At 41.1% G+C, this 25,953-nt stretch overlaps 1 protein-coding gene and 1 non-coding gene across 5 annotated transcripts; both read left to right on the top strand.

Moving 5' to 3' along the window:
* The first annotated feature begins 64 nt into the window (after positions 1-64).
* RC3H2 (ring finger and CCCH-type domains 2) lies at positions 65-25,749 on the top strand. Of its 4 annotated transcripts, XM_059486142.1 has the most exons (21): positions 65-193; positions 7,052-7,348; positions 8,708-8,825; positions 9,275-9,508; positions 10,347-10,522; positions 10,618-10,818; positions 11,197-11,329; positions 11,569-11,687; positions 12,065-12,177; positions 12,754-13,062; positions 13,804-14,018; positions 14,969-15,396; positions 15,805-15,975; positions 16,805-16,960; positions 17,233-17,446; positions 17,612-17,696; positions 18,212-18,293; positions 18,441-18,575; positions 19,135-19,242; positions 19,653-19,801; positions 20,411-25,749. In XM_059486142.1, exons 2-21 carry the CDS (start codon positions 7,118-7,120, stop codon positions 20,607-20,609), a joined length of 3,576 nt encoding a protein of 1,191 aa, XP_059342125.1. In that variant the 5' UTR covers positions 65-193; positions 7,052-7,117; the 3' UTR covers positions 20,610-25,749. The 4 variants fall into 4 exon arrangements, with proteins under 4 accessions (XP_059342125.1, XP_059342126.1, XP_059342127.1 ...); XM_059486143.1 differs by lacking the exon at positions 65-193 and having other exon boundaries at positions 6,986-7,348; positions 18,218-18,293; XM_059486144.1 differs by lacking the exon at positions 65-193 and having other exon boundaries at positions 6,986-7,348; positions 19,653-19,782.
* LOC132082437 (small nucleolar RNA SNORD90) lies at positions 10,996-11,109 on the top strand. The gene has a single exon (XR_009419804.1). It is a non-coding gene; the product is annotated as a small nucleolar RNA SNORD90 (small nucleolar RNA).
* Positions 25,750-25,953: the final 204 nt, after the last annotated feature.

Here is a 25,953-nt window from a genome sequence, read left to right as displayed (position 1 = left end):
GTCACGTGCGGCGGGCGGCGCGCGGGTCTCGCGAGAGCGGCGTCGCGGGGCGTGGCGGCGGTGCCGCTGTCAGCGCGATGAGGCGGCGCCGCCGGGGCTCCCGCCGCTGCCTCCGCCGGGCCGCGCGCCCGCCCCATGGCGCGTGAGGCCGGCACCGCCCGACCGCGCTCCGGCCGCCGCCCCCGCCCAGCAGGTACGGACCGCACCGCACGGGTCGGACCGAGCTGCGCGGGGGCGGCCGCCGCGGGGGACGCGCTGACCCGCCGGGGCCCCGCCCGCCCCCCCCCAACCCCCCCCCATCACCCACCCCGGCCCTTCCTCTGCCTCCCGGCGCTGCGGGAGCCGGGCGGGTGCGGCGTCGGGCTGAGCCCGCCCGGTGCAGCCCGTCGGGGGCCGCTGGGGTGTCGGCGCCCGGCGGGCCCCGCCAGGCCGCGGGGCCGGCCCGGGGAACCGGGCAGCCATTTGGTGGCGGCTTCGAAATGACGGCGGGAGCAGGGCCGGGCGGCGGGAGCGGGAAGCCAGGCCCGGGCCCAGGAACGGGAACCGGGCCCAGGAACGGGAGCCGGCCCCGGGCCCTGGAGCGGCAGCCGGGCCTGGTGCGGGAGCGGGGCCGGGCTCGGGTGCGGCTGACGGCGGCCTGCGGACCGGGCCAAGCCGCGGGGGCACTGGCGGGGCCGCCCGGCGATCCCGGCACCGGCGAACGGAGGCAGCAGCTCCCGGTGCCCTCCCTGGCAGCCGCAGCACCGGGCAGTCCGCGCTGGGGTGCCCCCGGCACCGGGGAGAGTCGCAGCGGAGCCATGAACATTCCCAGTGTGGAACGCTCATGGAGCTGTGCGTTAGGGTAATGGTGGAGCGGAGCCGTGGTGGGAGACGGGCCCTGGCACTGCACCCGCCGTGCCGTGTTGGAAGTGTCTTAAACGCAAAAACACTCAACGGCTGAGCAGGAAAAGCGTGTCCCGGTTCCGCTGATGCTCGAGGTGCACGGAGGGTTTCCAGGAGAGTGTAGGAGTCAGCACAAAGCACAGAAGGGCAGCAGAGTGGTGGGAGAGCGATGAGTATTCAGTTCATCCAGGGTTCAGAGGAGAATGACATGGATCTGTAACGAGGGAAAATAATGCCAAAGTTTAGACAGGCAACCAGGAGATTTTCTGATCTAGGCCTGTTCAATTTCCATGCAAACTTAGAATTTTGTTTGGATTTAATTGTAGTTCCTGTAGTTTCTCTTGTGATTGTTCTCTCATGGCCATTATAGCGACATCATAATAATGAAACTGAAATTAAAAACAGTCCTTTGGATTACAAGGGTGTAAATTTGCAATTGTGGCAGAAAATATCTAATTTTAAATGAGAAGCAACCAGTACAACTGTAAATCTTCTGAATCTAAAATAATACTATTCTTTGACCTTTGGTCTTTCCTAAACATCTGTGGAAACACTAGAAATTGAAACTTACGTGTCTGGTATAAGTATTATTCCGTGAAACACTGAAGTCTTAATTTCTGTAGTGAAACAAATTTTAGTGTCACCGCTTTAGGTATCCCAAAGTGAAATCCTGATCTTGATCTCATTTATTTAAGGCTTTGTTGCTTTAAAATAGATAAAATATTTACAATACCCAAATAGTAATAGCTGATGGCATTTGGTGATATTTTGTGTACCCTTAATGGGATGAATGCTCAGGGTCTCTCTTTGCTGACTGGACAATGCTAAGGAAAGGAAAAAATTATTTGTCCACAGGCATCTAAAGCCATTCTGTGCAACCTTTAAAAAGCCTTTCCAGCTCCTGTGGAGCCCTGTGTTTTCTTGCCTATATCTCAGAATAGAAATGGTATTTCATTGAAATAGTTTAAAAAATACTAAAATACAGAATTTCTCATCTAAAAAAACTGTAGTTTAAATATGGAGGTCATGTAAAAAAAAAAAGCTTGGAGAACTAAACCATACATGGGAGTCCTTATTCACTGAAAATATTACTGAAAAGTTAGGAGTTCTACACTGTATCTCCTCTTGGAGTAACTGTGTCAAGTAGATCTGCTTAGAAATGGATTCCCTTTCTCTACATTCTGAGTTCAGCTGATTTGGGTGGCAGAAAAAATTTCATTTATTTGCCCTTCAGTCCGTCCTGAACAGTCAATACTGTTAGAGAAGCTGAGTTGGTATCAGGCTGGTGGCAAGGACAGGCTCTCCTTTCAGGGACACCTAGGAAATGCAAGGAAAAACCCACAGTGGTGTTACATAAGTGTTTAGGGAACTTTTAAAATCTCCTGACATGGTTTGTGGTGGAAGGGTTGAGCAGGGAGGAGCAGGTGGGAGCTGCTGAGGGTGCCCTGGCTCTGGTGTTGGTCTGGGGGCAGTTAACCCTGAATTGGGTCAACTTTGGCAGTCACTGAGCAACCACCAGTGTAGATTTATATTGTACCCCTGTGGATAGGAATTACTCTTCAGCCACACGTTTTAAGGAGGCAGAGGGGATTCAAGCTTTGATTTTTTAACCAGTTAACAAGAGAATCCCGTAGGTGTTTCTGCAAAACGTAGTCTGGGTATGTGTCAATGTTCAGCTCTGTATTTGGGGCACGAGGAAATGGAGTGAAGCTCTCAGGGAAGCTCAGGCTGGACATTGGTAAAAGGCTCTTCCCCCAGAGGGTGGCCAGGCACTGGAACAGCTCCCCAGGGAAGTGGTTGTGGCACCAAGTGTGCCAGAGCTGCAGGAGTGTGTGGTGATGCCCCTGGACACGTGCTGTAGTGTCAGGCACTCCTGCAAGAAGCAGAGTTGGACATGATGGGTCCCTTCCCAGCAGGATTTCTATTGGTGACTTTTCTGGGACTTGAGTTGGGCTGCAGATACTCACAAGAGCATTATTGTTCTGTGAAATAATTGCATTGAAATACTATATTTAATGGTCATTAAAGACTTTACATGTAGAATTTTCACATGATGTAAAGAGATTTGCATGTGACATATTATGGAGTGTAGAAATAAGCAAGGCACCTCAGTAAAGAGGATTTATTTCAATTTCAAGCCATTGTAGCTGAATGATGCAAAGCTGTTACAGGGATGGCCCTTCCCTAAGCCTTTAATGAAGGCAGTTTTTTAGATCAGTAGATGATGGCTGTTGAAGAGAAATCAATAAAAGAAATTAATAACGTGTTCCAGGGAATACATTAGTACTGATGATTATATTATGTGATATGTGAGTTTTTGACCCAGTCAGAATGCTTTCAGGAACTATGTAACTTAGGAAGGAAAGGTGGAAAAAGCTGCCTCCTTGTAGTGCAAACCAACCATTCATCTGCATAAATGAAAAGTTTTAATGGAGATCACTTTAAAAAAGAAAAGACAATACCGTGATCTCTGCAGTCAGCATTAAGAGCAAGTCAATATCAAGGACTCTTTAATTTAGTGATTCAAAATCAATTCAGTTCTAAGATTTAGGCTTAAATCTACAGTAGGATTGTAATTGAGCCTCAGTTGTGAAAATGCCATATAATTTCAAATTTTCCAAGCGTTTGCTTCATCTGTGGAGAAGACTTCCCTTTGTTGAGCACTGACAGAATTATTCCATGTCTCATTCTCACCCAAGCTCTGCTTATTTGTCTTTGCCACGGCGCACAAGGGACCTGATGGAGGCAGCCTGAGCCCAGCAGAGCTGACGCCGTGGGGGAACCGAGTTAAGCCTTGAGCCCTTTCTGTGATAAGGGGTGAAACTTGCCTGTCTGCATTTTGGCAAATGCCCTGACTGAGCAGTGTGGGAGAGGAGCAGACTAACAGAACAGCATGATCACCTAAGCTTGCTTTCTTCAGGAAATCAGAACTGAATTCTGTTTATCATGTCCAGAAGTTATTAGACACGATGATTTAGATTAGTTGTAGAGAATGTCTTGGGATTAGGTAGCTAAAAGTTAATATAAAATTAGTGAAGACATCTAAGTCTTACAACTTCCATCATTTGTAAGTGCTACAGCTGTTTGAGGAAGGTCTTGAGGTTTCACTTATATCCCCTTCCATCTCTCATTCCAACTTAATCAGATATTCTAGTCTAAAAGGAGAAAATCAGTCAGTTATTGTTACTCTGATCCATTGCAGCCATTACTGCAATAGGAAAATACTACTGTTTTAAAAACACAACATTACTCAGCTGTACTGGTTTTTATTATTACATAATTTCTGAACTTAGGTGTGTACGTTTCTCAGTTTGTCATCTGAAGTAGTGCTTCTGGTAGTAATACTACAAAACTAATTGTAACTTCACTATGTAATGATCTTTTACAGAGGAACTGCCATGAGTTTTCAGACTGCTTCCTTGTATGTCTGGCCAGTTTCTGTATCAGCCATTTCTTTGGGATTTGTTTTTTTGCAGGGTGCTTCTACTTTGATGGGGAAGAGGAGCCCTGTGTAGTGTAGAGGTAGATAACCCATCTGTCAGAATGAACAGACAGACCAAGGATAGCTGTTCTAATGGAGTGTGCTGCCTGTTAAAAACAGAATCCAAAGGATTTCTAGTTTACCTTTTTTTTTTTTTTGCTCTCCTCCTTGTGTTTGCTCAGTTTAGAGTGCTGGAGCAATTTGTTCTTCAAGAGGACATCCCTGAAATACATTGTTTCTGACAAGGAGCAAAAATCTATTAAACATTTGGCTTATGTTTTTTGTAGGAGTTGACATGGTAATTAGGAGATGTGAGATTGTTTTCCTACACACTGGGGTGTAAGAGTGGCAGGAGAGCTGGCAGGCTCAATAAAGTATGGAGATTCCTCCCTGTATGGCTGCTTGAAGTTTTGGGAGTCGAGAGCTTTTCCCAGCTGTTTGCTGGCTTAATTAGATTTTTTTTTTCCTGTCAAGAAATCTGAAGGTCAACACATGCTTAGTAGAGTCTGTCATTTGGGATGATTAAACACCCAGAGGTAGATCTTTAAAAACCAGTGGTGCACACTTGAAGAATCTGCTGTGTTCATTTCTATGCTGGTCAGGAAAACAACTGTATTTTAAAAGCTCGTAAACAGAGAGGTGGTTTCTTGCAAGTCTCTGAAGCACCTGTGGAAACCAAACGTGGTTATTGTCTCAGAGCAGAGATCCCTGTGTGTGAGATAATTAATGAGCAGTGTGGACACAGGGACTGTTTATCAGGAGCTCGTTAGTAACATACCGGCAGTGGAGCTCTCTGTGTGCCAGCCTCTTAAACTTTTCCCCGTGTGAGTCATGGCAGTCACACACTTCAGAGTGGTCTGCTCTGTGCTGTTCCTGTGTCTTGCAGTGAAGGAGCACCACTGTCAGCCCTAGGTCAGCAGTGAGGCTGTGTTGGTGTTTTAATGTTTCTGCTGGTGCTGCAGACAGCTTTAAGGAGTGTTCACAGGCTGGCTTTGCTGCATCTCTTGTCCAGCTCTTTGGGAAGGGAAGCAGATGTGCTAAAGGAAATGGTGGGATTCTTAACAGAGGAATCAGAAATCTTTCTGGGCCTGTTGGCTCAGTGTTTGGCTTTATTCTTGTTTGTTTTGCTTTTAAATTTCCTTCGTTAAAAGACACATGTGGCAGTAGCATGTTAAAGATGACTGGGTTTGTTCATCCCTGCTAGAGCTTTGACTGTGCTTTCATAGAAGCTGGGGGAAAATCTGATTTGTCCAGTACATGGGAATTTTCTGGCTTATGTTGGAAGTGTAACCTCAGCAGTTTGGTTTTGAGAGGTTCAACTTTCAGTTTGGTGTGTTTTACTATGGGAATTCATTTGAGGCAAAAATTGCTGCATAACATTGAAAAGCTCGCTGAGATAAGGACATCTTGTACAAGTATCCTGTTACTTAAAGGGCACTGAATGTTCATAGTACTAAATAGGATTTCTAAACAGATGGTCATAATTAACATAAAATGCATCCACAGATAAGAGTCTATTTGGTCTTCTAGTAATTCTTTCAATGGTCGGGTACTTTAGCGTTAATTAAACCATAGTACAGCCAACAATGGAGCTGCAGTAAGGAGTTTCTGAATTTGAACACAGAGGGGAGATCTCAGCTTCCTCAGAGCAATTACCTTTTTTCTGTCATCAGAGTAAAAAAAATAGAATGCTAAACATGTAATTAAAACATTGTGAATTTGCATTTGCAACAAGCTTGTTCATAGCCTTGAAGTGACCCAACTGGTCTGTAGGTTGCCTAGAGAGCAAACACAGTAGCACATCACAGCCCAGGGTGGGGCTGGGGTGGAGCTCTGAATGTAAATCCTGATGATGGAAGCTTGCGTGAGAAGGGTTTCAATGAACTTCTTAGGCCTGGTACCTTTTTCAAGAATGTGACTTATGTAAGATACAACAACAATCTCCATAAAGCCATCTTTTCTTTGAAATACACTTATGTAAACAATTTCTTTGGTGTTACTGCACAGAGTGAAATGGTTCAAGAGACAAGGAAGCCATCTGAAGTTATTGCTTGCCTTATCATATGTCCTTAATAGCTGGATTTTACATACATCAAAGATTTTCTTGCTGTGAGTTCATGGACAGTTATATGTAAGGTAGAAACATGAAAAGCAAAATTGCACACAGCAATCTCTGCCCTTGAGTGCTCCAGTTCTTGCAAGAAAAGGCGGAAATAACACGAGAATCATAAAACTGAAAACTGGTCTCTCACTCTTAGTGTTTTCTTATGGCTCTTGATATTTGTTAGTTGATTTGTATTTTACAGAAAGAGAAAATGTGTTTTTAAAAAAGCAAAGCTCAGTTTAGTTTGGTGTCTGATTAAGTCTGAATAAGATCTGCAGAAGGAAGGCATTGTTTTACTTAATTTCAAATGAAAAGAACATTCTAAACCACACCCCTTCCCCCCAAAAAAAAATTAATGCCATTTATTGTGAATGTGTTAAACTTAGGGTGGTCTGCATTAATTTAGTTCATGAGCCTTTTTTGGTACAGTTGTTAAACTAACCCAGAGTTGGGGTTTTTGAGTACTTCAGCATAAGGATTTGGTTTTGTTCTTGGTAATATTGAAATTGTGGTCTGTTTTTTAATTAAAAGTTATTCTAAATTGCCAGAAAGCATGTTTTAAATACTCTGTTATTCACTTACAGCTGCCAAAACATAGTACAGTGAAATAATGGTCTGCTAGCCTGCTAAACAAGTGTCCAGCTTCCACAATGCCTGTGCAGGCAGCTCAGTGGACAGAATTTCTGTCCTGCCCAATCTGCTACAATGAGTTTGATGAGAATGTGCACAAGCCCATCAGCTTAGGTTGCTCTCACACTGTGTGCAAGACCTGCCTGAACAAGCTCCATCGCAAGGCGTGTCCCTTCGACCAGACCGCCATCAACACCGACATCGATGTGCTCCCCGTGAACTTTGCACTCCTCCAGCTGGTTGGAGCCCAGGTATGGCTGAACCAGCTCTTTGTTTTGCCCCTTGGTGTTGTTACCTTGTCGTGCCAGCTGCAATATATGTGCTGCTCCTTCTTCCTCGTTTTAGCCCAAATAAATGGTAAGGCTTGACTTTGGACTCTCTAGGAGTCCATACCTACTCTAAAAGCAACTTCACCATTTCAGGGCCATCTTCTCATAAAATGAAAGCGTGTTCTAATTGTAACCTGAATTCTGATTTAAAAAGGCTCTTGAACTGTGACTGGAGAAGAATTCCCATTGGGAAGCAGACAATTGTCTGTTCCAGTTGTCAGTAGAATGCGTGAACCTGCAGGCTGCACTCGTTCATCTCAGCCTTGTGAGAAATCTCGTTCCTAAATGCCACACGTTTGGAAGTGGCTGTTTAACCAAGTTCCAGAAGTGTATGTGTATAATTTTTTTTAAATATGCTTGATGATGGCTTTTCAGTTGCGTTTGCAGACACTGGCTAATCAGGCCAGGAATGTTCCCTGCGCTGTCTCGTAGCAGTGGCAAAACAGTGATTATATAATCAGTACTGCACTTTATGGAGACTAAATAAGTCTGTTCCCCTTATGCTGATTCATGTGCTTTTCCATGTTACTCTCTTTCTAACACCTTGGTGAGGCAGTAAGATGATGTTATTTACGTGGCTTTTTAATGTCCTATCACATGCCTTGCCTCAGCTATTGGTAATGACGTTATGTCAGAGTGTTTTTGTTTCTCAGGTTCACGTGATCCTTTCTTTTTTTTATGTCAGATCATTGTTGTGATCTTACAACATTTATTTTCATGGTCTCCTAACTTCTTGCAATGTATTCCAAACAATTAATTTATTATGACTAACACTCCCTCTGTTTTCCTTATCTGACCTTGTTATTCTATTTCAAGTTTTTTTCCACTGAGTTAAGTTTCCTGCTTCTTCTCTTGGAAGATTTCAGCATGCCCAAATGATGCTTAAATCATTTTCAAACTTTGCTTTATTATATTCTTGCTAGTTCATTTTGTCCTATAGCTTTTTTTGTAATAAATCATGCTGATCTGCTATACTGATCACCTTCTCAGATATGGTGTTCTTCATCTTTTAGACATTGGTTATTGTTTTCTACCCTGCTTCTGTTTTTAAGGTGTTGAGTAATAACAAAAACCATCTTTCATCACGCTAATCTTCATCTTGGGCCCTTTTTGTTGTTCCTTATGCTGTGTACATGCCCTGGGTGGGTCCTGTGTTTCCCTGCTCTCAGAGCAGTGCACATCTGCAGTGTTATGTAATTCATGGTGATGTGGGTACCATCAGGGAGGTCAGCCAGGTGTATGTAATTCTGCTCCCCCTTCCTCCCCCTTGCATTTTTTTAGGTACCTGATCATCAGACAGTAAAGTTGAGTAATGTAGGAGAGAACAAACATTATGAAGTAGCAAAGAAATGCGTTGAGGATTTGGCACTCTACTTAAAGCCATTAAGTGGAGGAAAAGGTGAGTCTCTGCTGAGCAGTGGAATTTTGATGTAGCTTGCTTTGAGCAGTGTTGTGTTTTCAGCACTGATTGTAAATGTCAGTGAGATAATAGTCTCATTTTTCTAATAAAATTGCCTTGTGTCTTTAAAAGCTTATTCACACTTGTGACACTTGTTTGTGGTTTTCTTATTTTTAAGTTTACAAAATACTCTGTTTAATAATACTGCCTTGGGGCTAACTTTCTACTGAAATTGTACGTTCCCCAAAGGATGGCTTTGATGTCAGTTTAAGATTTTAATTGAAGTTCTTTTTGGTAAAGAATTTACACAGAGTTGCCTAAGAGAAGGGAAGGTACCTGTGACTGGTATCCAAGTCCTAGAGAGAGACATACACTGTTAGACATTTTTTGTCTCACTCAGATGAATTTGATGAGAAGCACTGCTCTGCCTTTTCTCCCTTTGTCTGAAGGTGTTGCAAGCTTGAATCAGAGTGCACTGAGCCGTCCCATGCAGAGGAAGCTTGTGACACTGGTGAATTGTCAGCTGGTGGAGGAGGAGGGTCGGGTCAGAGCCATGAGAGCAGCTCGGTCGCTGGGAGAGAGAACTGTCACAGAACTCATCCTGCAGCACCAAAATCCTCAGCAGCTTTCTGCCAATCTTTGGGCTGCTGTCAGGGCACGAGGGTGCCAGTTTCTAGGACCAGGTAAGGGTCCTGTACATCTGCAGCAGAATATTTTTAGCTGCACCTTTACTTTACAAAAATGTTTTGAAATTTCTTCTGTTCAGTTGAAGATGTTCTGCCAGAAAGAAAGGAGAAGGGGAAAAAAGCCCCAAATAATAGTAAAATCTTCTGACATAAAGTTTTTGGTTGTTTCCCCTGCAGGTCCATTAAATGTTCTTTGAAATTGGGAGGAAGTATTTCAAATATCCTGGCAAAGAGGAGTCAATAAGCACAGGCTGTGCAATTTGTAATGGAGTGTAGCAGGCTGGCTGTACTGCTGTCTGTTATTGGGATTGAATAGCTGTCAATACAATCAGCCTAACCTCAGCTGCAGCATACTTTTGAAATTTATAATGATTTATATCTCTGATAGAAGACAAATTAATTGTTAAGAATGCCACTAAAGCAAACACAGAAGCAAGAAAATTCTCTTTAAAGTAGAAGTTGTCATCTCTTGACTCCTGTAACTGTTGATAGTATTCCAGTACTGTTCCCATATTTGTTTTTTGTTTTATGCTGTGGCATTGAAGAGGTATCCAAAAGAACAATGGCTACAAGACTGCCCAGTGGAGAAAAGTATAAAAACTGCACTACTGATGTGTTTATTACTGGAAGTTAGTCTTAGTTCTAAGTTTGCTGTGCTTAGACTGGTCCTAAATATTTCTTCTAAACTAGCAGCGTTCTTTAAAAGTTTTTAAGTAAAATAAAAAGCAATAAGGAATTACATTCAAGATTATTTAGATGTTGCTGTTACCTGTTCAAATACAGCAGCCTTGCTGTTTTCTGGAATATATTTAACTTTCATTTTTGTGTGTTAAAGCTATGCAAGAGGAGGCACTGAAACTTGTGTTACTGGCACTGGAAGATGGCTCTGCACTCTCAAGAAAAGTTCTGGTACTTTTTGTTGTGCAAAGGCTGGAACCAAGATTTCCTCAGGCCTCTAAAACAAGCATTGGTCATGTTGTGCAGCTACTGTATAGAGCATCATGCTTTAAGGTAAAATACCACTGTTGTGCTGTGCAGCTGTTTTTTATGATAAACATGGAGATTTTTGGTCAAAGAAGGAATGTTTAACTGTTACTGTTTATTAGGTCACTAAAAGGGATGAAGATTCTTCTCTGATGCAACTAAAAGAAGAGTTCCGGAGTTACGAGGCTTTGCGGAGAGAGCACGATGCCCAAATTGTTCACATTGCCATGGAAGCAGGACTCAGAATATCACCAGAACAGTGGTCTTCCCTTCTTTATGGAGACCTGGCACATAAATCACACATGCAATCCATTATTGACAAGGTTTGTCAAAGGGATGATTTTAGTATCTTTGTAAGATTAGTTTTGACTATTAAATGTTACAAGAAAAATCAAAGAACTCCATGAATTAACTTTTTGTTCATAGTCCTATAAAATATTAATTAAACTAGATTGAAATTTTTTCCCCTGATGTAGCATATTCATCATATGAAGTACTTTAATTAACTTTTTGGTGTCTTATGATGAAGCTTCATAGGGCAGATTCTGAGTTGAGAAATAAAATTTCTCTCCACTGATCCTCTCTATATGCCATCTGAAGACACTTTGTATTGCATTTAGGAACCAATGTCATTAATATTTTTTAAGATCAGCAATTGACAGTTGTAAGATGCAGCACACTAATGCTCCCTTTATTTTCAGCTCCAATCTCCAGAATCTTTTGCTAAGAGTGTACAAGAATTGACAATTGTCTTGCAGCGCACAGGGGATCCTGCAAACTTAAACAGGCTGAGGCCTCATTTAGAGCTCCTGGCAAACATAGATCCAAATCCAGGTATGCAAATCAAGCTTTTTTAACTTTTCTTGGTATTCTTCATATCTAGCAAAGTAAATTAAGATGATAACCTCCATTCCTGGTTTTGAAATTCCCATTGATGAACATCATAAACTCTTCTTCAGGGCTCTCTGAGTTGGGTCCTACTACTTGGTGGTGTAAAGTGATACAAGCTGTGCCTCTTATTTATGATACTGGAATTACTGGCAGAGTGACAACCCTGCTTTTCATCATTTTAGATGCAGCATCTCCAACATGGGAGCAGCTGGAAAATGCCATGGTGGCTGTGAAGACTGTGGTCCATGGGCTGGTGGATTTCATTCAGAATTACAGTAGAAAAGGCCATGAAACTCCACAGGTAACCAGACTTGATCATTGCATCATGTCTGCAGCTTCCTCTCCCATTTACTGGGAGATGCAACTTTGAAGAATTACTGTTGATATGAAATATTTATGGCCTTTCTTGTGGGATAATTGATGATACTGTTATTTACTGCATTCAGATTTTGAGAACCTAACATTTGTGAATACGGAATGCAGCAGAGCTGGCCGTAGAGAAATCCATACAAGGACAACTTAGCCCCTCAACAAGGAGTGTCCTTGTTTTTCTGATTAAAAATGCAAAATGTAAAAAGATGCCATGTATATATTTTCTATATTTTAAGCCTACTTTTATGTGAATGTCTGATAGATGGTAAGAGGAATGTCTTGTGGTTTTTGTTGTTCTTTTTTAAGCCACAACCAAATAGCAAATACAAAACAAGTATGTGCCGAGACCTTCGACAGCAAGGGGGGTGTCCAAGAGGAACAAACTGTACATTTGCTCATTCTCAGGAAGAGCTTGAAAAGTGAGTGTGAGAGACTTTTCCCTTTTTTTCTTCCTCCTTTTGATTTAAATCCAAGCAATCTACAGAGATTTCTGAAAACATTCTCTTCCATATATTCATTCATTTGGAGGACCTCTTGACATGACAGTTCTTTATATGAAATTGAAGATACAGCAGAGCAATATCTACAGACTAATTCCAGTTCTGTTTTTTATTTTACCCCATATGAGGTAAAATTTCCTTTCCTACAATTGAGTGCAAGCTCAGTGTCTTTCAAGGATTGGTTATATTACATACAAGAGAGAATGTTAATTACATTTTAATTATTTAAGGAGTGAATTGCATTATTGAACAATATGCAGCTCTGCATTCTTGAAGTTGTTTTCACCCAAATGCATTTTCAAAGAACTGCAGAATGGGTTATATAAGAGGAGAGATAATTTTGGGTTCCAGTTGTTGAAAATAAGTTTGTAATTTTTGATGTCGTGTTCCATGTCAATCCCTTCTTTTTGCTACTTTTGCAAATCTATTAAGCTTCATAATAAGCACTTTCTATACCATCTTGTTTTTTGTGTGTTTGCGCATGTTTATTTGTAGATATCGCTTGAGGAACAAAAAAATCAGCGCAACAGTGAGAACATTCCCCCTTTTAAACAAAGTTGGCGTAAACAGCACCGTCTCAACCACCACGGGAAACGTGATCTCTGTCATAGGAAGCCCTGAGGCAACGGGCAAGATGGTGCCAAGTACTAATGGAATAGCTAATCTGGAAACTGGGGTTCCCCAGCTGATCCCCCGCTGTGCAGACACCTCCCTCAGAGCTCTGGACAACGCCAAGAAGGGAGGGAAGTCTGGAGCCAATGGCCAGAACGCTTCTGGGTCCCCCACAGAATCACTTCCTGAAAAGTAGGTGGCTTTTTTAACATCAATTCAACAGAACATTCTGCTGTTAGATCATCTAAAGTAATAAATGGGGGTGGTGGGTGGCCAACAGATACTGAAGTGTGGTCCTGGCTTGCAGTAATTGCTGGTGCTCAGTGGCTGCAGAGCTGTGTAAGGTCTTGCACTGCAGTGCATTGTTTCAGCTGTTCAGTACTCATGTGCAATCTAGACAAAATGGTAAATCTCTCCCTTTATCTCTTACTCAGTTGTTCTCAGCCTGGTATCTTAATTACCAGGCTTAATTATCTAATTAGGTTATTACATAAAAATAAAAAGTTATGGCATACAAATAAATTATATACAAATTGCATACTATTGGGTTATTACATACAAGTATATTACTACATGTGATAAATTGTATACAGAATTTGACATTTCCTAAAACCAACAAGTGCAGAGTGTGTACTTCCTTGAAACCTTCCAGTTCTGGGATTTTCACTTAAAACTTTTTAGATAATTCTGCAGGAAGCACTGAGTCTCTAAACCTTTGTCTTTCTCAGAATACACTTACAAAGGGTATCAAAACATTTATGCCCACTTTTGAGTTCTCCTAGGAGAAAGTCTAAAATGTATCATCCGTTCAGGGAAAATTCTAGAGGAAATGTCAAGGCCCAAATTTCCATGTTGTGTGGGAGTGTGCATGAAGAGGTGACTGACTGAAGTAAGTGAGGATCTGCTTAATGATTTCTTGGTAATCCTTTTCAGTAAAATCGGTTCTCCACCCAAGACTCCTGTAAGCCAGGCAGCAGCTACCTCAGCTGGCCCTCCTAATATTGGAACAGAAGTTAATTCTGTGCCTCCAAAATCCAGCCCATTTGTTCCCAGAGTACCTGTCTACCCTCCACATTCTGATAATGTTCAATATTTCCAAGACCCCAGGACTCAGCTGTCATATGAAGTTCCACAGTACCCACAGACAGGTGAGTGAGATCAGCACTGATTAAGAAGTAGCTCTGAACTTTTCTCCGGAAAAATGTCTTTTATGAGAAATAACTTTTATGTCTGTTTTGTCAATGTCTATTTTATTTTATTTTTATTAAATATCAGCTGAGTGTTCTCTTAATGGGATACTAATCTTGTTAATTGCTGGGTATGTGAGGGACTTGCAGTTTGCTCCCAGTGTTGGTGGTTCTTGCCTTTGTGTGCTGTATGTTGTACAGCTTATACTTCAGCCTCCAGAACTTGAACCTCAAGATCTTTAATCTACTTTTTCCTTTGTTAGCATTTAATTGTTTTTATTTAGGCTTGCTCTTGCCATGGCCCATCCATGAGGGTGTCCCTGGACAGGATTCAGAGGCATAGCACACTTCTGCTGGGAGGCTTACATATCTTTGTGCTTGCTGGAATGTTTTTGAAAGGTTCCAGTTATCTTTTTAAGTTGCACTGTGCATGTTTATATTCAGGCAAACAGTTGTGGTTTTTAGCACCGAGTCATTCACAAGCTCTCAAAAGGTAGAGATGTTCTGGCAATCCTCTCCAAAGAAAGAGCAATAAATCAAGTGTGAAATGGTTATTTATAGACTTTTTATTTTTTAGTAATATCGATTTTTGTTTTAGAGGGAACCATTTTAGCTTCCTATATAAAGACTTGCTGAAGATGCTGTGTTTTCAGTTACTTAGTTACACCACAGTACATAGGAGCAATATTTTCCAAACTGGGTCCAGTTGGTGAAGGGCCAGCACTGCAACTGCAAATGGTTGTCTTACATGAAATGATATTTAACAGAAACATGGTAGGGTCAGTAAGAGGTTTGTAAAGTGTGACTCCTCATTCTCTAAAGGTACTTGCAATGCTATTTATGGTTTTAGAAGGTGTAAAATTTTGGGTCATTTGTGGTTGCATTAAAAATGCCTTTTTCCAATTTTTAAGGGTATTATCCAGCACCTCCAACAGTACCAGCTGGTGTGGCTCCCTGCGTTCCTCGCTTTGTGAGGTCCAATAACGTTCCAGAATCCTCCCTCCCACCTGCTTCCGTGCCATATGCCGACCATTACAGCACATTTCCCCCTCGAGACCGCCTCAATTCTCCCTACCAGCCTCCTCCTCCGCAGCCCTACGGCCCCGTCCCTCCTGTCCCCTCTGGAATGTACGCTCCGGTCTACGACAGCCGGCGCATCTGGCGCCCGCAGATGTACCCCCGAGATGACATCATCAGGAGCAATTCCTTACCTCCCATGGATGTGATGCACTCATCTGTCTATCAGACATCGCTGAGGGAGAGGTACAACTCTCTGGATGGGTATTACTCTGTGGCTTGTCAGCCTCCCAGCGAGCAGAGGACTGTGCCTTTACCAAGGGTAAGTGAGGGCCAGGAAGGGAGGGCTCTATGCAGACTTGGTTCTGAAGGTCATTACTGGAAAATTGGTAAATAATTAGCATAGACCTGTTTATTACAGTGATCAAGACATGTGACTTGGACAAAGTTCTTGTTTTGTTTTTAACCTTAAAATGGACTTGCAAAACAGACCACTGTCATCTGCTTCAGGACCAGAGCCCCTTTGCCTCTTTATGTTGCTTGAATTAATTGCATATCTAAGATTTGACTTGCCATACACAGGCCTACAAATTCTTGTGAAATTCTTCAAGTGATATCAGTGGAGGGTTACAGACCCAAGGAAATTACAGACCCAAGTGTGTCCCATGCAAGTATTTGCCTTGTGATTAGAGTATGACGGGATATCCAGTCCTGTATTTATTCTTTCTAGGAGCCTTGTGGTCATTTGAAGACTGGTTATGATGAGCAGCTGAGACGGAAGCCAGAGCAATGGGCACAGTACCACACACAGAAAACTCCTCTGGTATCATCAACCCTTCCTATGGCAACACCATCTCCAACACCACCTTCTCCTCTCTTCAGTGTAGATTTCAGCACAGAGGTGGGAAGCCAAAGAACCTCTTTATTTTCCCTCCCTGTTTCTGTAAGATGCCATTTAATATTTCTGGGAAATGTTTTCTACATGCCATTTATTGCTCTTAAAATTAAGTTAATTTTCTAGCAAAAGGAAAGTAATATCCAATAATGATGCAATTCAATTTGGTATTAAGGTGATGTGTAACATGACTGCAGAAAAAGGGTCAAGAAGTGAAGTGATTCAATTCAGCTTCACTAAATGAAATGTAATTTTATTGACTTCTGTGAACCTCCAGGTTTTTGTGTAGGGAACAGCAGTTATGTTTTCTGTTAAAAAGTACATTGCCTTTGGTAGTCCAAATGACTTGACTTGATGACTAGTCTGAATCAAACTTCAAGTCCTTATCAAGTCCCAAAGAATGGATTCCCTTAAAAGTGGCAAAAAGCACTGGCAGGACATCGTGTACTTCTGTGATAAGTCCTATAAAGAAGAAGGGGAACTCACATTAGCACTGGCTAATACATTAAAGGAAAATGCACGGCTTCCTCTCAGTTAAGTTACTGTAGATATTTGCCTAAAGAAACCTGACACTAACACAGATTCCAGTCTCTCATTTGGTGGGCCAGGCAGTTATTTGTATGGCAGAGTTTGCCCTCTGACAGCTGCCAGGGGCACTGTTTTAAAATTTGACAGAACAGCTTATGTTGTCCCCAAGTCAAGTCTTGAATATGGCTGGAGCTCCTTGATTGACTTTTGAGATACATTTACTGCTATTTAATTAAATTATCTTCTCATTTTAAAACTGAATTCCCTGTTTTTATTATTCACTGCTTATTTATTCCCTTTTCTGTAGTTCTCAGAGAGTGTCAGTGATTTGAGTGGAACTAAATTTGAGGAAGACCATCTCTCTCACTATTCACCGTGGTCTTGTGGCACTATTGGCTCTTGTATAAATGCTATCGACTCAGAGCCCAAGGATGTGATTGCCAATTCCAATGCCGTGTTAATGGTAGGGGTTTTCTGCATGTTCTCTCATTAGTGTGATGATCCTTACATGCTGAAGTGTCTTCTCTTTGGTTAAACCAGCCTTTTTTTTAAAAAGAAAAAAAGGTCATAGCTTCCATTAGTAGTATTTTAAAGTAGTTCTGCTCATTTGAAGTTGTTTGGAATATCCTTTCCCAGTTTTGTAAATAGGTAACTATAATGAGAAGTTACTGGCCACCTGAAGAGTGTGCATAACCTCAAATGAGTCCATGTGTCTCCTGTCTCCTGAATATGTAGGATTTGGACAGTGGGGACGTTAAAAGGAGAGTGCATTTATTTGAAACACAGAGAAGGGCAAAGGAGGAAGATCCTATAATCCCGTTCAGCGATGGACCCATCATCTCCAAGTGGGGTGCAATCTCCAGGTCATCCCGCACAGGCTATCACACAACAGATCCAATCCAGGCCACTGCTTCCCAAGGAAGTGCTACTAAGCCCATCAGTGTGTCAGGTACAGCTTCAGGCTTTGTGGGACAAGAATTCATCATTTATGCACACCATGAGCATTTCATCCTCTCTGTGCTTGCTGCAGCTATGAAGTGCAAAGAGCTGAAGAACCTGTATGTCCCACTGAAGAGCAGAGAAGATGGTGAATGCTGTCTTAATTCTTTTGCAGATTATGTCCCTTATGTCAATGCTGTAGACTCGAGATGGAGTGCCTATGGCTCGGATTCTGCCTCCTCAGCACGTTATGCGGAACGGTACGGACTCCTTCCCGAGCTCTGTTCACAGCTTTTCCTCTAGCTAGCAGTTCTTCAGAGCCCTCTGTGTGTGGGGAATCTGGAATGTCTATTAATAGACATTCTTAATTTTAAAGTAAAAGACTTTTTTACCTATCCAGCATAAAGCCTTGGAAAAAAGTAGGTTAAAGCTTGTGTAGTTTTTAATACTTAATGCAGTTAATAGTGCACAATTACTAGCAATGTATCCCTTGAGAGATCTGTCAAAGAACTGGAGTCAGGTACTGCCAAGTTGTCATGTCAAAATCTTGAGTAGTTTCAGGTTTTCTTGCCACATCTTAGCTGTGTAAAATAAGGATATATGCTTCATACAATGCCTTGAAGTATTATGAGCCACAGTGAAGATGAAGAACACATTATCTAAATCACATCTAGTTTCTGTCCAAAAATCTAACATTGATAGACTAATGAAGTTATGGGGTGTTTGATTTAGAGAACTTCTTTTAAGTCCTAGTTTTGCCTTTTTTCTTTTAAAGGGACAGGTTCATAGTTACAGATTTGTCTGGTCACAGAAAGCATTCCAGCACTGGAGATCTACTGAGTATTGAATTACAGCAGGTAAGACCACTTACTATACCATGAGGGTTTTTTAATTTAAAAGAAATTGTTTAGTAAAGTGTTTTAAATACATTTTTCTTAGTGTAGCTGTCTGACTGCACATGGTTTAGGTGTAGTGTTTGGTAACTGAGCTGTTTCTTTCCATAGGCCAAAAGCAACTCCTTACTCCTTCAGAGAGAGGCAAATGCACTTGCCATGCAGCAGAAGTGGAATTCTCTAGATGAAGGCAGTCGTCTTACCTTAAACCTTTTAAGCAAGGAAATTGATTTGAGGAATGGTGAGGTAAAGAATGGGGTAATTGGGATGAAACAAATCTTGGAGGGTGTTTATATATATATATATATATATATGTATATGTATATGTATATGTATAGAATTGCATTTATTTTAACTAAGAGTTGAAACTTGAAATGTTTATAGCACATTGTTTGCAAGCTAAGTCGCTGTTGCACTCAGTTATTTCCCTGAGATTAGGCAGGTGCACCTGCTATGCTGCTGCTCCAAGCATGCATTTACAAAGTGGGAAGAATGTGACAATCATTTTCATGCAATCATTAGTTTTTGTCTATTTGTACATGTTATAAATTAAACATTTTGTCAATGGACTCAAATTTCTTTAGTATTCATTTTATCTGTTTCAGTACTTTATTGTGATTGGATTTAGCCTTGTATCCTATATTGTCCATGCCTGAAGTTCATTTTTGTCTGACTAGCTCTCTTGTACTGTAGAAATGTTGTGTGCTAGAAACGCATCTTCTATTTTCACTTTAGTTCTCCAGTGTTGTGTGAAGCCAGTGAAAAGCCAACTTGGTATTTAGAGAACATATTCATTCTTTTTTAGACTGATTATCCTGAAGACTGTGCAGACACAAAGCCAGACCGAGACATTGAATTGGAGCTGTCAGCCCTTGATACTGACGAACCTGATGGGCAAGGGGAACAGATAGAAGTGAGTACAAAAATCTGTGTGCCTAAAGAGGTCACTGGGTCTTTTCATTAGGCCTTTATGATTAGTATGTTGATAGCAAAGCCTTTTGGTTTCAGTCCTAATAATGACATCCAGCATTTCCCTTATTTAGCAGTTGAGGTCTTGTACTTATCACTCATGTACCTGGCAGTTAATCTTAGTGAAGTTAAAAACAGCTCACAGTTTATACTGCTCTTGTCATTCACAGCCATCTTTGAACAACTGGCTTTTCCTTTAGTGAAATGTGGTAGACATTCTAATAGCATGACATGAAATGAAGGAGTTTTAAGACCAGACTCCTGTTTCTATTAGCATAATGTAGTGGAACTTAATAGGAAAATGTAAAGCTGGTAGGGACAGGGTTGATGGGCATTTCTCCTTCTCTCTTGTAGGAGATTCTGGACATACAGCTAGGGATTAGCTCCCAAGAGGATCAGCTGCTCAATGGAACAACTGTAGAGAATGGGCATCTGCTAAAGCAGCACCAGAAAGAATCTATGGAACAGAAGAGACAAAGTTTAGGTGAAGACCTTGTGATTCTGTGAGTGTTAGACAAAACAGCAGTGTCTGCCAGTGTTAGACAAACAGAAGCCTCAGAATAGTGGAAGCATGGTTGTGTAAGGATGAACCACGTACCTGCTCAGACTTGGATTAGACATCTGCATTGTTTGTACATGGTGGAGTGAGAAGAACCTGTTAAGAAATAGAATTAGGCCACAAAGCTGAATGTCCCAGGCTGGTACCATTGTTCGTATGCATCGTTGTAATCGTACACACTGAACCGTGTCACAGCTGTTCAAAATACCTTTCACAGTCAGTAAGCAAAAAATGCAGAATATTTTTATAGTTAACAGAAATTAAGAAAATCTTCAAAAGGTTAAATGGCGGACTGTTTGCACAAATCTCCACGGAGAGGTAGATTTTGAAATACACTATTTTAGGTTTCTATGTTCTGTAGTCTTTAAGGAGTAAAGCAGCCTTTGAAAATGAGGCAGACTACTTTAACATCTCGAGTGTACTATTCCAGAGGAAGATGTTTAGCCTGTTGCTAAAAAGGAGTTTGTCAGTATTTATTTAATGCACACAATTCAGTTCCGGATACTTGTGCATGTCCTTGTTTAATATTTGTGTAACTTATTTTTCTCCTCAGGGAGGAGCAGAAAACAATCCTGCCCGTAACTTCTTGCTTCAGTCAGCCGATCACAACATCTGTTAGCAATGCAAGCTGCCTGCCCATCAGCACATCAGTCAGTGTTGGCAGCCTCATTTTGAAAACTGCTCACATTATGTCTGAGGATAAAAATGACTTTTTAAAGCCTGTTGCAAATGGCAGGATGGTTAACAGCTGAAAGGCATTCATCTTTCCAGCTTGTGACCACACCATGGAAGCATTTACACTAGCTTTTTATATATATAATATATATTATATAATGTATATTTTTTTTAAAAAAAATACTATTGGGGTCATGCATTTCCTGTGGACTCTTTGATACTTCAAGCCCCTCTCGCATTAGCATTCTGAAGAAAAAAAAACTTACTTTAGTAGGGTAAGGCGTTCACTTTCCACAAATGAATGGAATTTGGACATTGTTTTACTTAAGCTTAAAGCAGCTTTTTATGAGTTTGTAGCAATCCGGTGCGGTATCTGAGCCATTCTTGTTGAAAATGGCTTCTGTAGAAAACTAACAACTCAGTTATTTAAACTAGCAGGATCCTACGATGATACATCTAGTGAAAGGAAGACTAACTTATTTGTCTCTATTTTGTTTCACAAGAGAAGAACTTTTGTCTTGTTGCAGCTGCTTTTTCTTTAGTTGTGGAACTTTGCATGGAGTCTTGTTTCCTGTTGGAAGACTGAGAGGTGGAGATTTGGACTTGAGGCTTTTACAGGGTTAACACACCATTAGCTTTGCACTGCTGTGTTATTTGCAGGTCTGTGGGGCAGTGCTTTGCTGCAGCTTTTGGTTTCCATTCCCCCAGTTTATGCTTTAGTACTGTAGTTACACGTACACAGGCTACTTGTCCAAGTAAAGTTATCAGAAGTAAATCAAGTGCCTAAGTCCTCCAGCTAATGTACTAGGTATTGGTTTCCCCAAGCTACACATGAAACAATTTTGAATGATTTTGAGAGGTTATGCACTAATGTAACAGCAATTTTGGGTTTTTTTCTTATTTTTCTTTTTTTCGTTAATAGTTCTCAACTTGGAGATTATAGGATCCAGATGACTTGGCAAAAAGTATCAGGTGCTCTTGGCTTTCCTTTGAAAACCCTGTATCTAGTGTTTGCACTGACTAACAAGATGGTATTGCTGTTTTTTGTACTGTTTTGTTTTAATTTAAACTAAATATTGGGAATTTAAGGTGGTTGTAATTACCTTTGTTAAATGTTGTTAATCATAATCTTGTATTCAGGTTTAATTTTTGTTTATTCAGTGGCAACTTATTTTCAAAGACCTTGAAAACACAATGAGAGAGCATTGTCTGACCTTCAGAGTGCTGAAAACTGTATGAATTTATGCCCTGTTAAAAGGTGACTGAGAATCATGTTAGACATGTCAACTGAAAATTGGTTTTCATAAATACACATGAACTAGAGCCCTGGGCATATTTTTTTAAAAAAGCTTAAAAATCCACTTTTTTTTTTCTTTTAAGAAAGCAGGACTCTCCTTCCTGATGATTACTATCTTCTTGTTTGTCCTCTTACTTTTCTTTGTGACAAGTTTTACATTTTTTTATGTTTTTATTAACTTCTGTGAAGTTGTTTACTCTGAAAATTGTACTGGAATATTTTAAGCCAAGCTGATCTTTCACCAGGTGTACTGCATGTAAGGGCTTTTCCTGCTAGCAAAATGCTTAAAGAGGATCATGTTACTGGTCGTCTGAGTTGTTATTTTACAAAATCACAGCTATGTGGTCGGGTAAGATTTTGATAACTGTTTTGTGCACGCTTCTGGGGGGTGGGGGTTGGCATTTCCCTGAGGGTTACTGATTAGACTAAGTAAATATTGGTGTTTGATATCTCTCCTAACGAACCTGTCCATGAAATAATTATGTTGTAAATATACCTGCAAATCCAAGGGTTAGTTTTGATATTCTGGTGTCAGTATGGAAGATCTTACACATCTATTTAATACTCCAATGTCAAGGAATGTATGTAGAAGAGCAGTCAAGTAGTCTTTTCTTAGTTTCCTTTGGCTGTTGCTGTACCTTCTCCAGCCAGTGCCACCTCACTCTAGGGTTAGACTGACGCTTTCACTCGCTACGAGAAGTGAATGGATACAAGAACCAGACCACCTTTGTCACCTTAACTTATTTCCTATTGACGTTAACTTTAACTTAGAATGTTAGACATAAATATGATTGTTGTATATTTTATACCAAGACCATTCTGTAAATATGAATTTATATTACTTTTGAAATGCTTCTGAGATACTATTATTTGCTGTACAATGTAATTCCAAAACAGATATGCAAACAAGTATGTCTCTTTCATGGATATTTAAACAGTGAGATCTTCCATGTTGAAGGTGATGTAATTTTTTTAAAAGATTTTTAAATTTTAAATTGCTATTTTGTTACAAAAATAGAGAAAATATAAAGGTTTGAGAAGTCCTTATTTGCCCTCAGGGAAAGAGCCCTCTGTGCACCAGAACTCCACAGAACATCTTCAGCATGATCTGAGGGTGAATATATACTACATAAATTGATTGTGTATTTACCTTAACTTTTTAATTTTAAAATGGCAATTTTAAAAACTTGGTTGTGCTCTGCTGGAGGGGGTGGGATAAGCTGCTTACACACATTTGCCTGTTTGTCCAGTGAAATAAGCCTGACATATTCCTGCCAATGTCTTGGCATATTTAAGAACAAGTGTATCTCTAGACTCTTGTCTGCAGCAGGGGGTCCCGTGATACAGCAGTTCTCTAGGATGACCATACTCTTCATGTGGAAAGTTGGCTTTCAACTGAGGCTAGAGTTTTCTAGTTGAATTTTTAATCTATAATGACAGGCAAAATAATTATTTGAGGGTTTAACAACATGTCAGCTTTTCTTAGGGTTTTAACACTGACTGTGTGGTTTTTGCCACCAAACTGATGCCCTCCAGTGCCCTGACAGGGAGAAGAAGCTGCAGGTGGGAGCACCTGGCTCTGGCTTCCTTCTTTGTTGAAATTTCAGCCCATGACCCTTTACAAACAAGTATGTATTCATTTGTTAATTGTAAATCAGGTGCCTTTGGGCTATGGAAGGGCTTATTTTCTGACACTGAGAGAGTGACTTACATTTGTGTGTCAATAGCAGTGATGCCCATTTAGGTTTTGGCCTAATTTACTGTGCTGTCAGAAAAGAAGGCCCAGAGCAGATCGGAGAGAGATTGGCTCTTTTGCTTTGCTTGGACAAGCATTTTGGTTGGTTTGTTTTGGTTAATTTTTTTTTTTCCCCATTAGGGGTACAGCAGGGATTTCACATGCAAGAGAGACAGGAATTATTAGTATCTAAGTTAATTGTGTTGCCTCACTACCTGGATTCATTCCTTGGTTTGCCTCATTTCCCACATAAGTCTTAAAGAGACTAATGCTTGTGCTGGGAGAATGCTTGTGTGAGAAAGTAACTATCTGTACATTCTTAACATATACTTAGAGCAGAGTGATTGCCCTGCTACTGATATTTTGTTCCTGTAAACAGGTGACAAGAAATGAATCTTAGTGTTTATGCAGATTTTGCATTGTAGAATGTATACTAGACCCTTCAAAGGCAAGGTTAGACTCTTTGCAAAGCAAACTGGCGTTGGTTCTTGGTAGTCTAGTACAGGGACACTAAAGTTTGGCATTTGATTTAGGAAAAAGAAAACAGTTGCACACAGCTGATTATGTTAAATAACCTCTTAATTATGCTCTTTGTAGAAGTCTAATTTGGAAGGTTTTAGTGTTTTGATAACTCAATTGAAATTTTAATTTCTCCTGTACTCAAGAGCTGAATGCTGTTCTTGTATAATAGTGTACTAGGCTGGATGAGGTACAAAATAATGCACAGTGGTCAGAAACAGCTGAGGAAAGAACGCTTAAAATAACTCAATCTAAACTCTGAATAGTTCCAAACATTGGTTTTGTTTGCTTTTTTAAAGCACAAGTTGTCAAGTTGTACCTGTTGCTGTACATAAACACTGTATGCCAGCAGCTCCTTGATCATATTTGTGAACAGACTTTTCATTATTAGACTGGTATTAAAGGAAGGTGTTGAATTTGAGAGTGTAACAAAATGAGAAATGATCAGATGATCTATAGGATGTAAAAGTCCATTTTTATGTTGTAGTTTAATCCCTTTGTTAGGAAGTTCCCTCTCATTGAGGGACCTCTTCTGCAAGCAGAACACAATAAATGTGCTTTTTTAAATGACCCAATTTCCCAGTATAAATGAACAGCTGACTTTGGCAGTAGTCACCCCCCTGCATCTCTTTGCTGGCAAGGGAGCAGGACAAGGGCGGGAAAAAACCCCAAAACTGTCACTGATGAAATGAAACAAATCTGAATAATCTAAGTGCCCAATGCCCAAACATAATTCCACACCCCATTTATTTAAGGATACTTATGGAAGCTTTTAATCACTCAAGATTCTGCTGTAAAAGCTGAAATAAAGCAGAGCCTGGCTGCATTTCTTACTGCCAAAAGCCAAGGTCATTTGCACATAGCCCATGGATTTCTCCAGAGTAGATCTCCGTTACCCAAGGCATGGGAATGCATGCATTTTCTTAGCTGGGCAAACAAGTACATTATACAGTAGTTGTGATACAACACACGTGGCTTTGATTTGTACTGCACATACCCACTGTACAGCCACTCCGAAGTATTGTGGTTAGCTTGCAGCATCTGCTGTCGCATTGATACTGTTTACTGCGTATTCTTTTCCCTGGAAGTTTTAAAGAAAATTTTTTTTTCTTGTTGCATTGATTACATTTTATAAATTTGCTTAGCTGGAAAGTTTGGGAAAAGAGGCCTGTTTGTCAATTGTACAACCGATTGTGAAGCTCTAGTGTGAATATTTTTACGTCTGTATTAGACATTTTCTTTGCAAATCTATTGTTCGATTGAAATGTAAATGAAATAAAAGATGGTGTACACCCATCATGTATAAAGCAGGCACCATCGCTACGATGGATTTAATGCTCATTTTTATGGCGCATTCTCAGCTTCTATTTAAAACTATAATTTAAAGAAAAAAAAAATCTGTAAAATGAAATGGGGATATATGGGGGAGTAAATTCTATTCCGTTTATTTCGGTTTTGATTCCCAATGGTAATGTTTCCCTTCGTGTTAGAGTAGGGGGGTCCCGGCGGGGCCCGTGTGTCGCTGTAGCACTGACGTGCAGAGGTTGTAGCTTTGGCTGGGCACGGATAGAGCATCCCGGTTCGGTGTTTGAGAGACTCGATGGAAGAAGTTTGCAGTATTGACATGTATTTGCATGCACGAATAAAAATTATTTGTCCACCTTAACGGGCTGTGTGTCGTCAGCGGGGGCTGGGGAGCTCCGGGAGGGGCGGAGGGAGCGGGGCCGGGGGCCCGGCCGGCGCCGTTCCCTGGGCGGGCGGTCCCGCCGTGCCGGTGCCGTTCCCTGGGCGGGCGGTCCCGCCGTGCCGGTGCCGGTGCCGTTCCCTTGGCGGGCGGTTCCGCCGTGCCGGTGCCGTTCCCTGGGCGGGC

This window comes from Ammospiza nelsoni, chromosome 20 (genome assembly GCF_027579445.1).
Source record: "Ammospiza nelsoni isolate bAmmNel1 chromosome 20, bAmmNel1.pri, whole genome shotgun sequence".
Classification (NCBI taxonomy): Eukaryota; Metazoa; Chordata; class Aves; order Passeriformes; family Passerellidae; genus Ammospiza; species Ammospiza nelsoni.
This window is presented reverse-complemented; position numbering and strand designations above follow the sequence as displayed.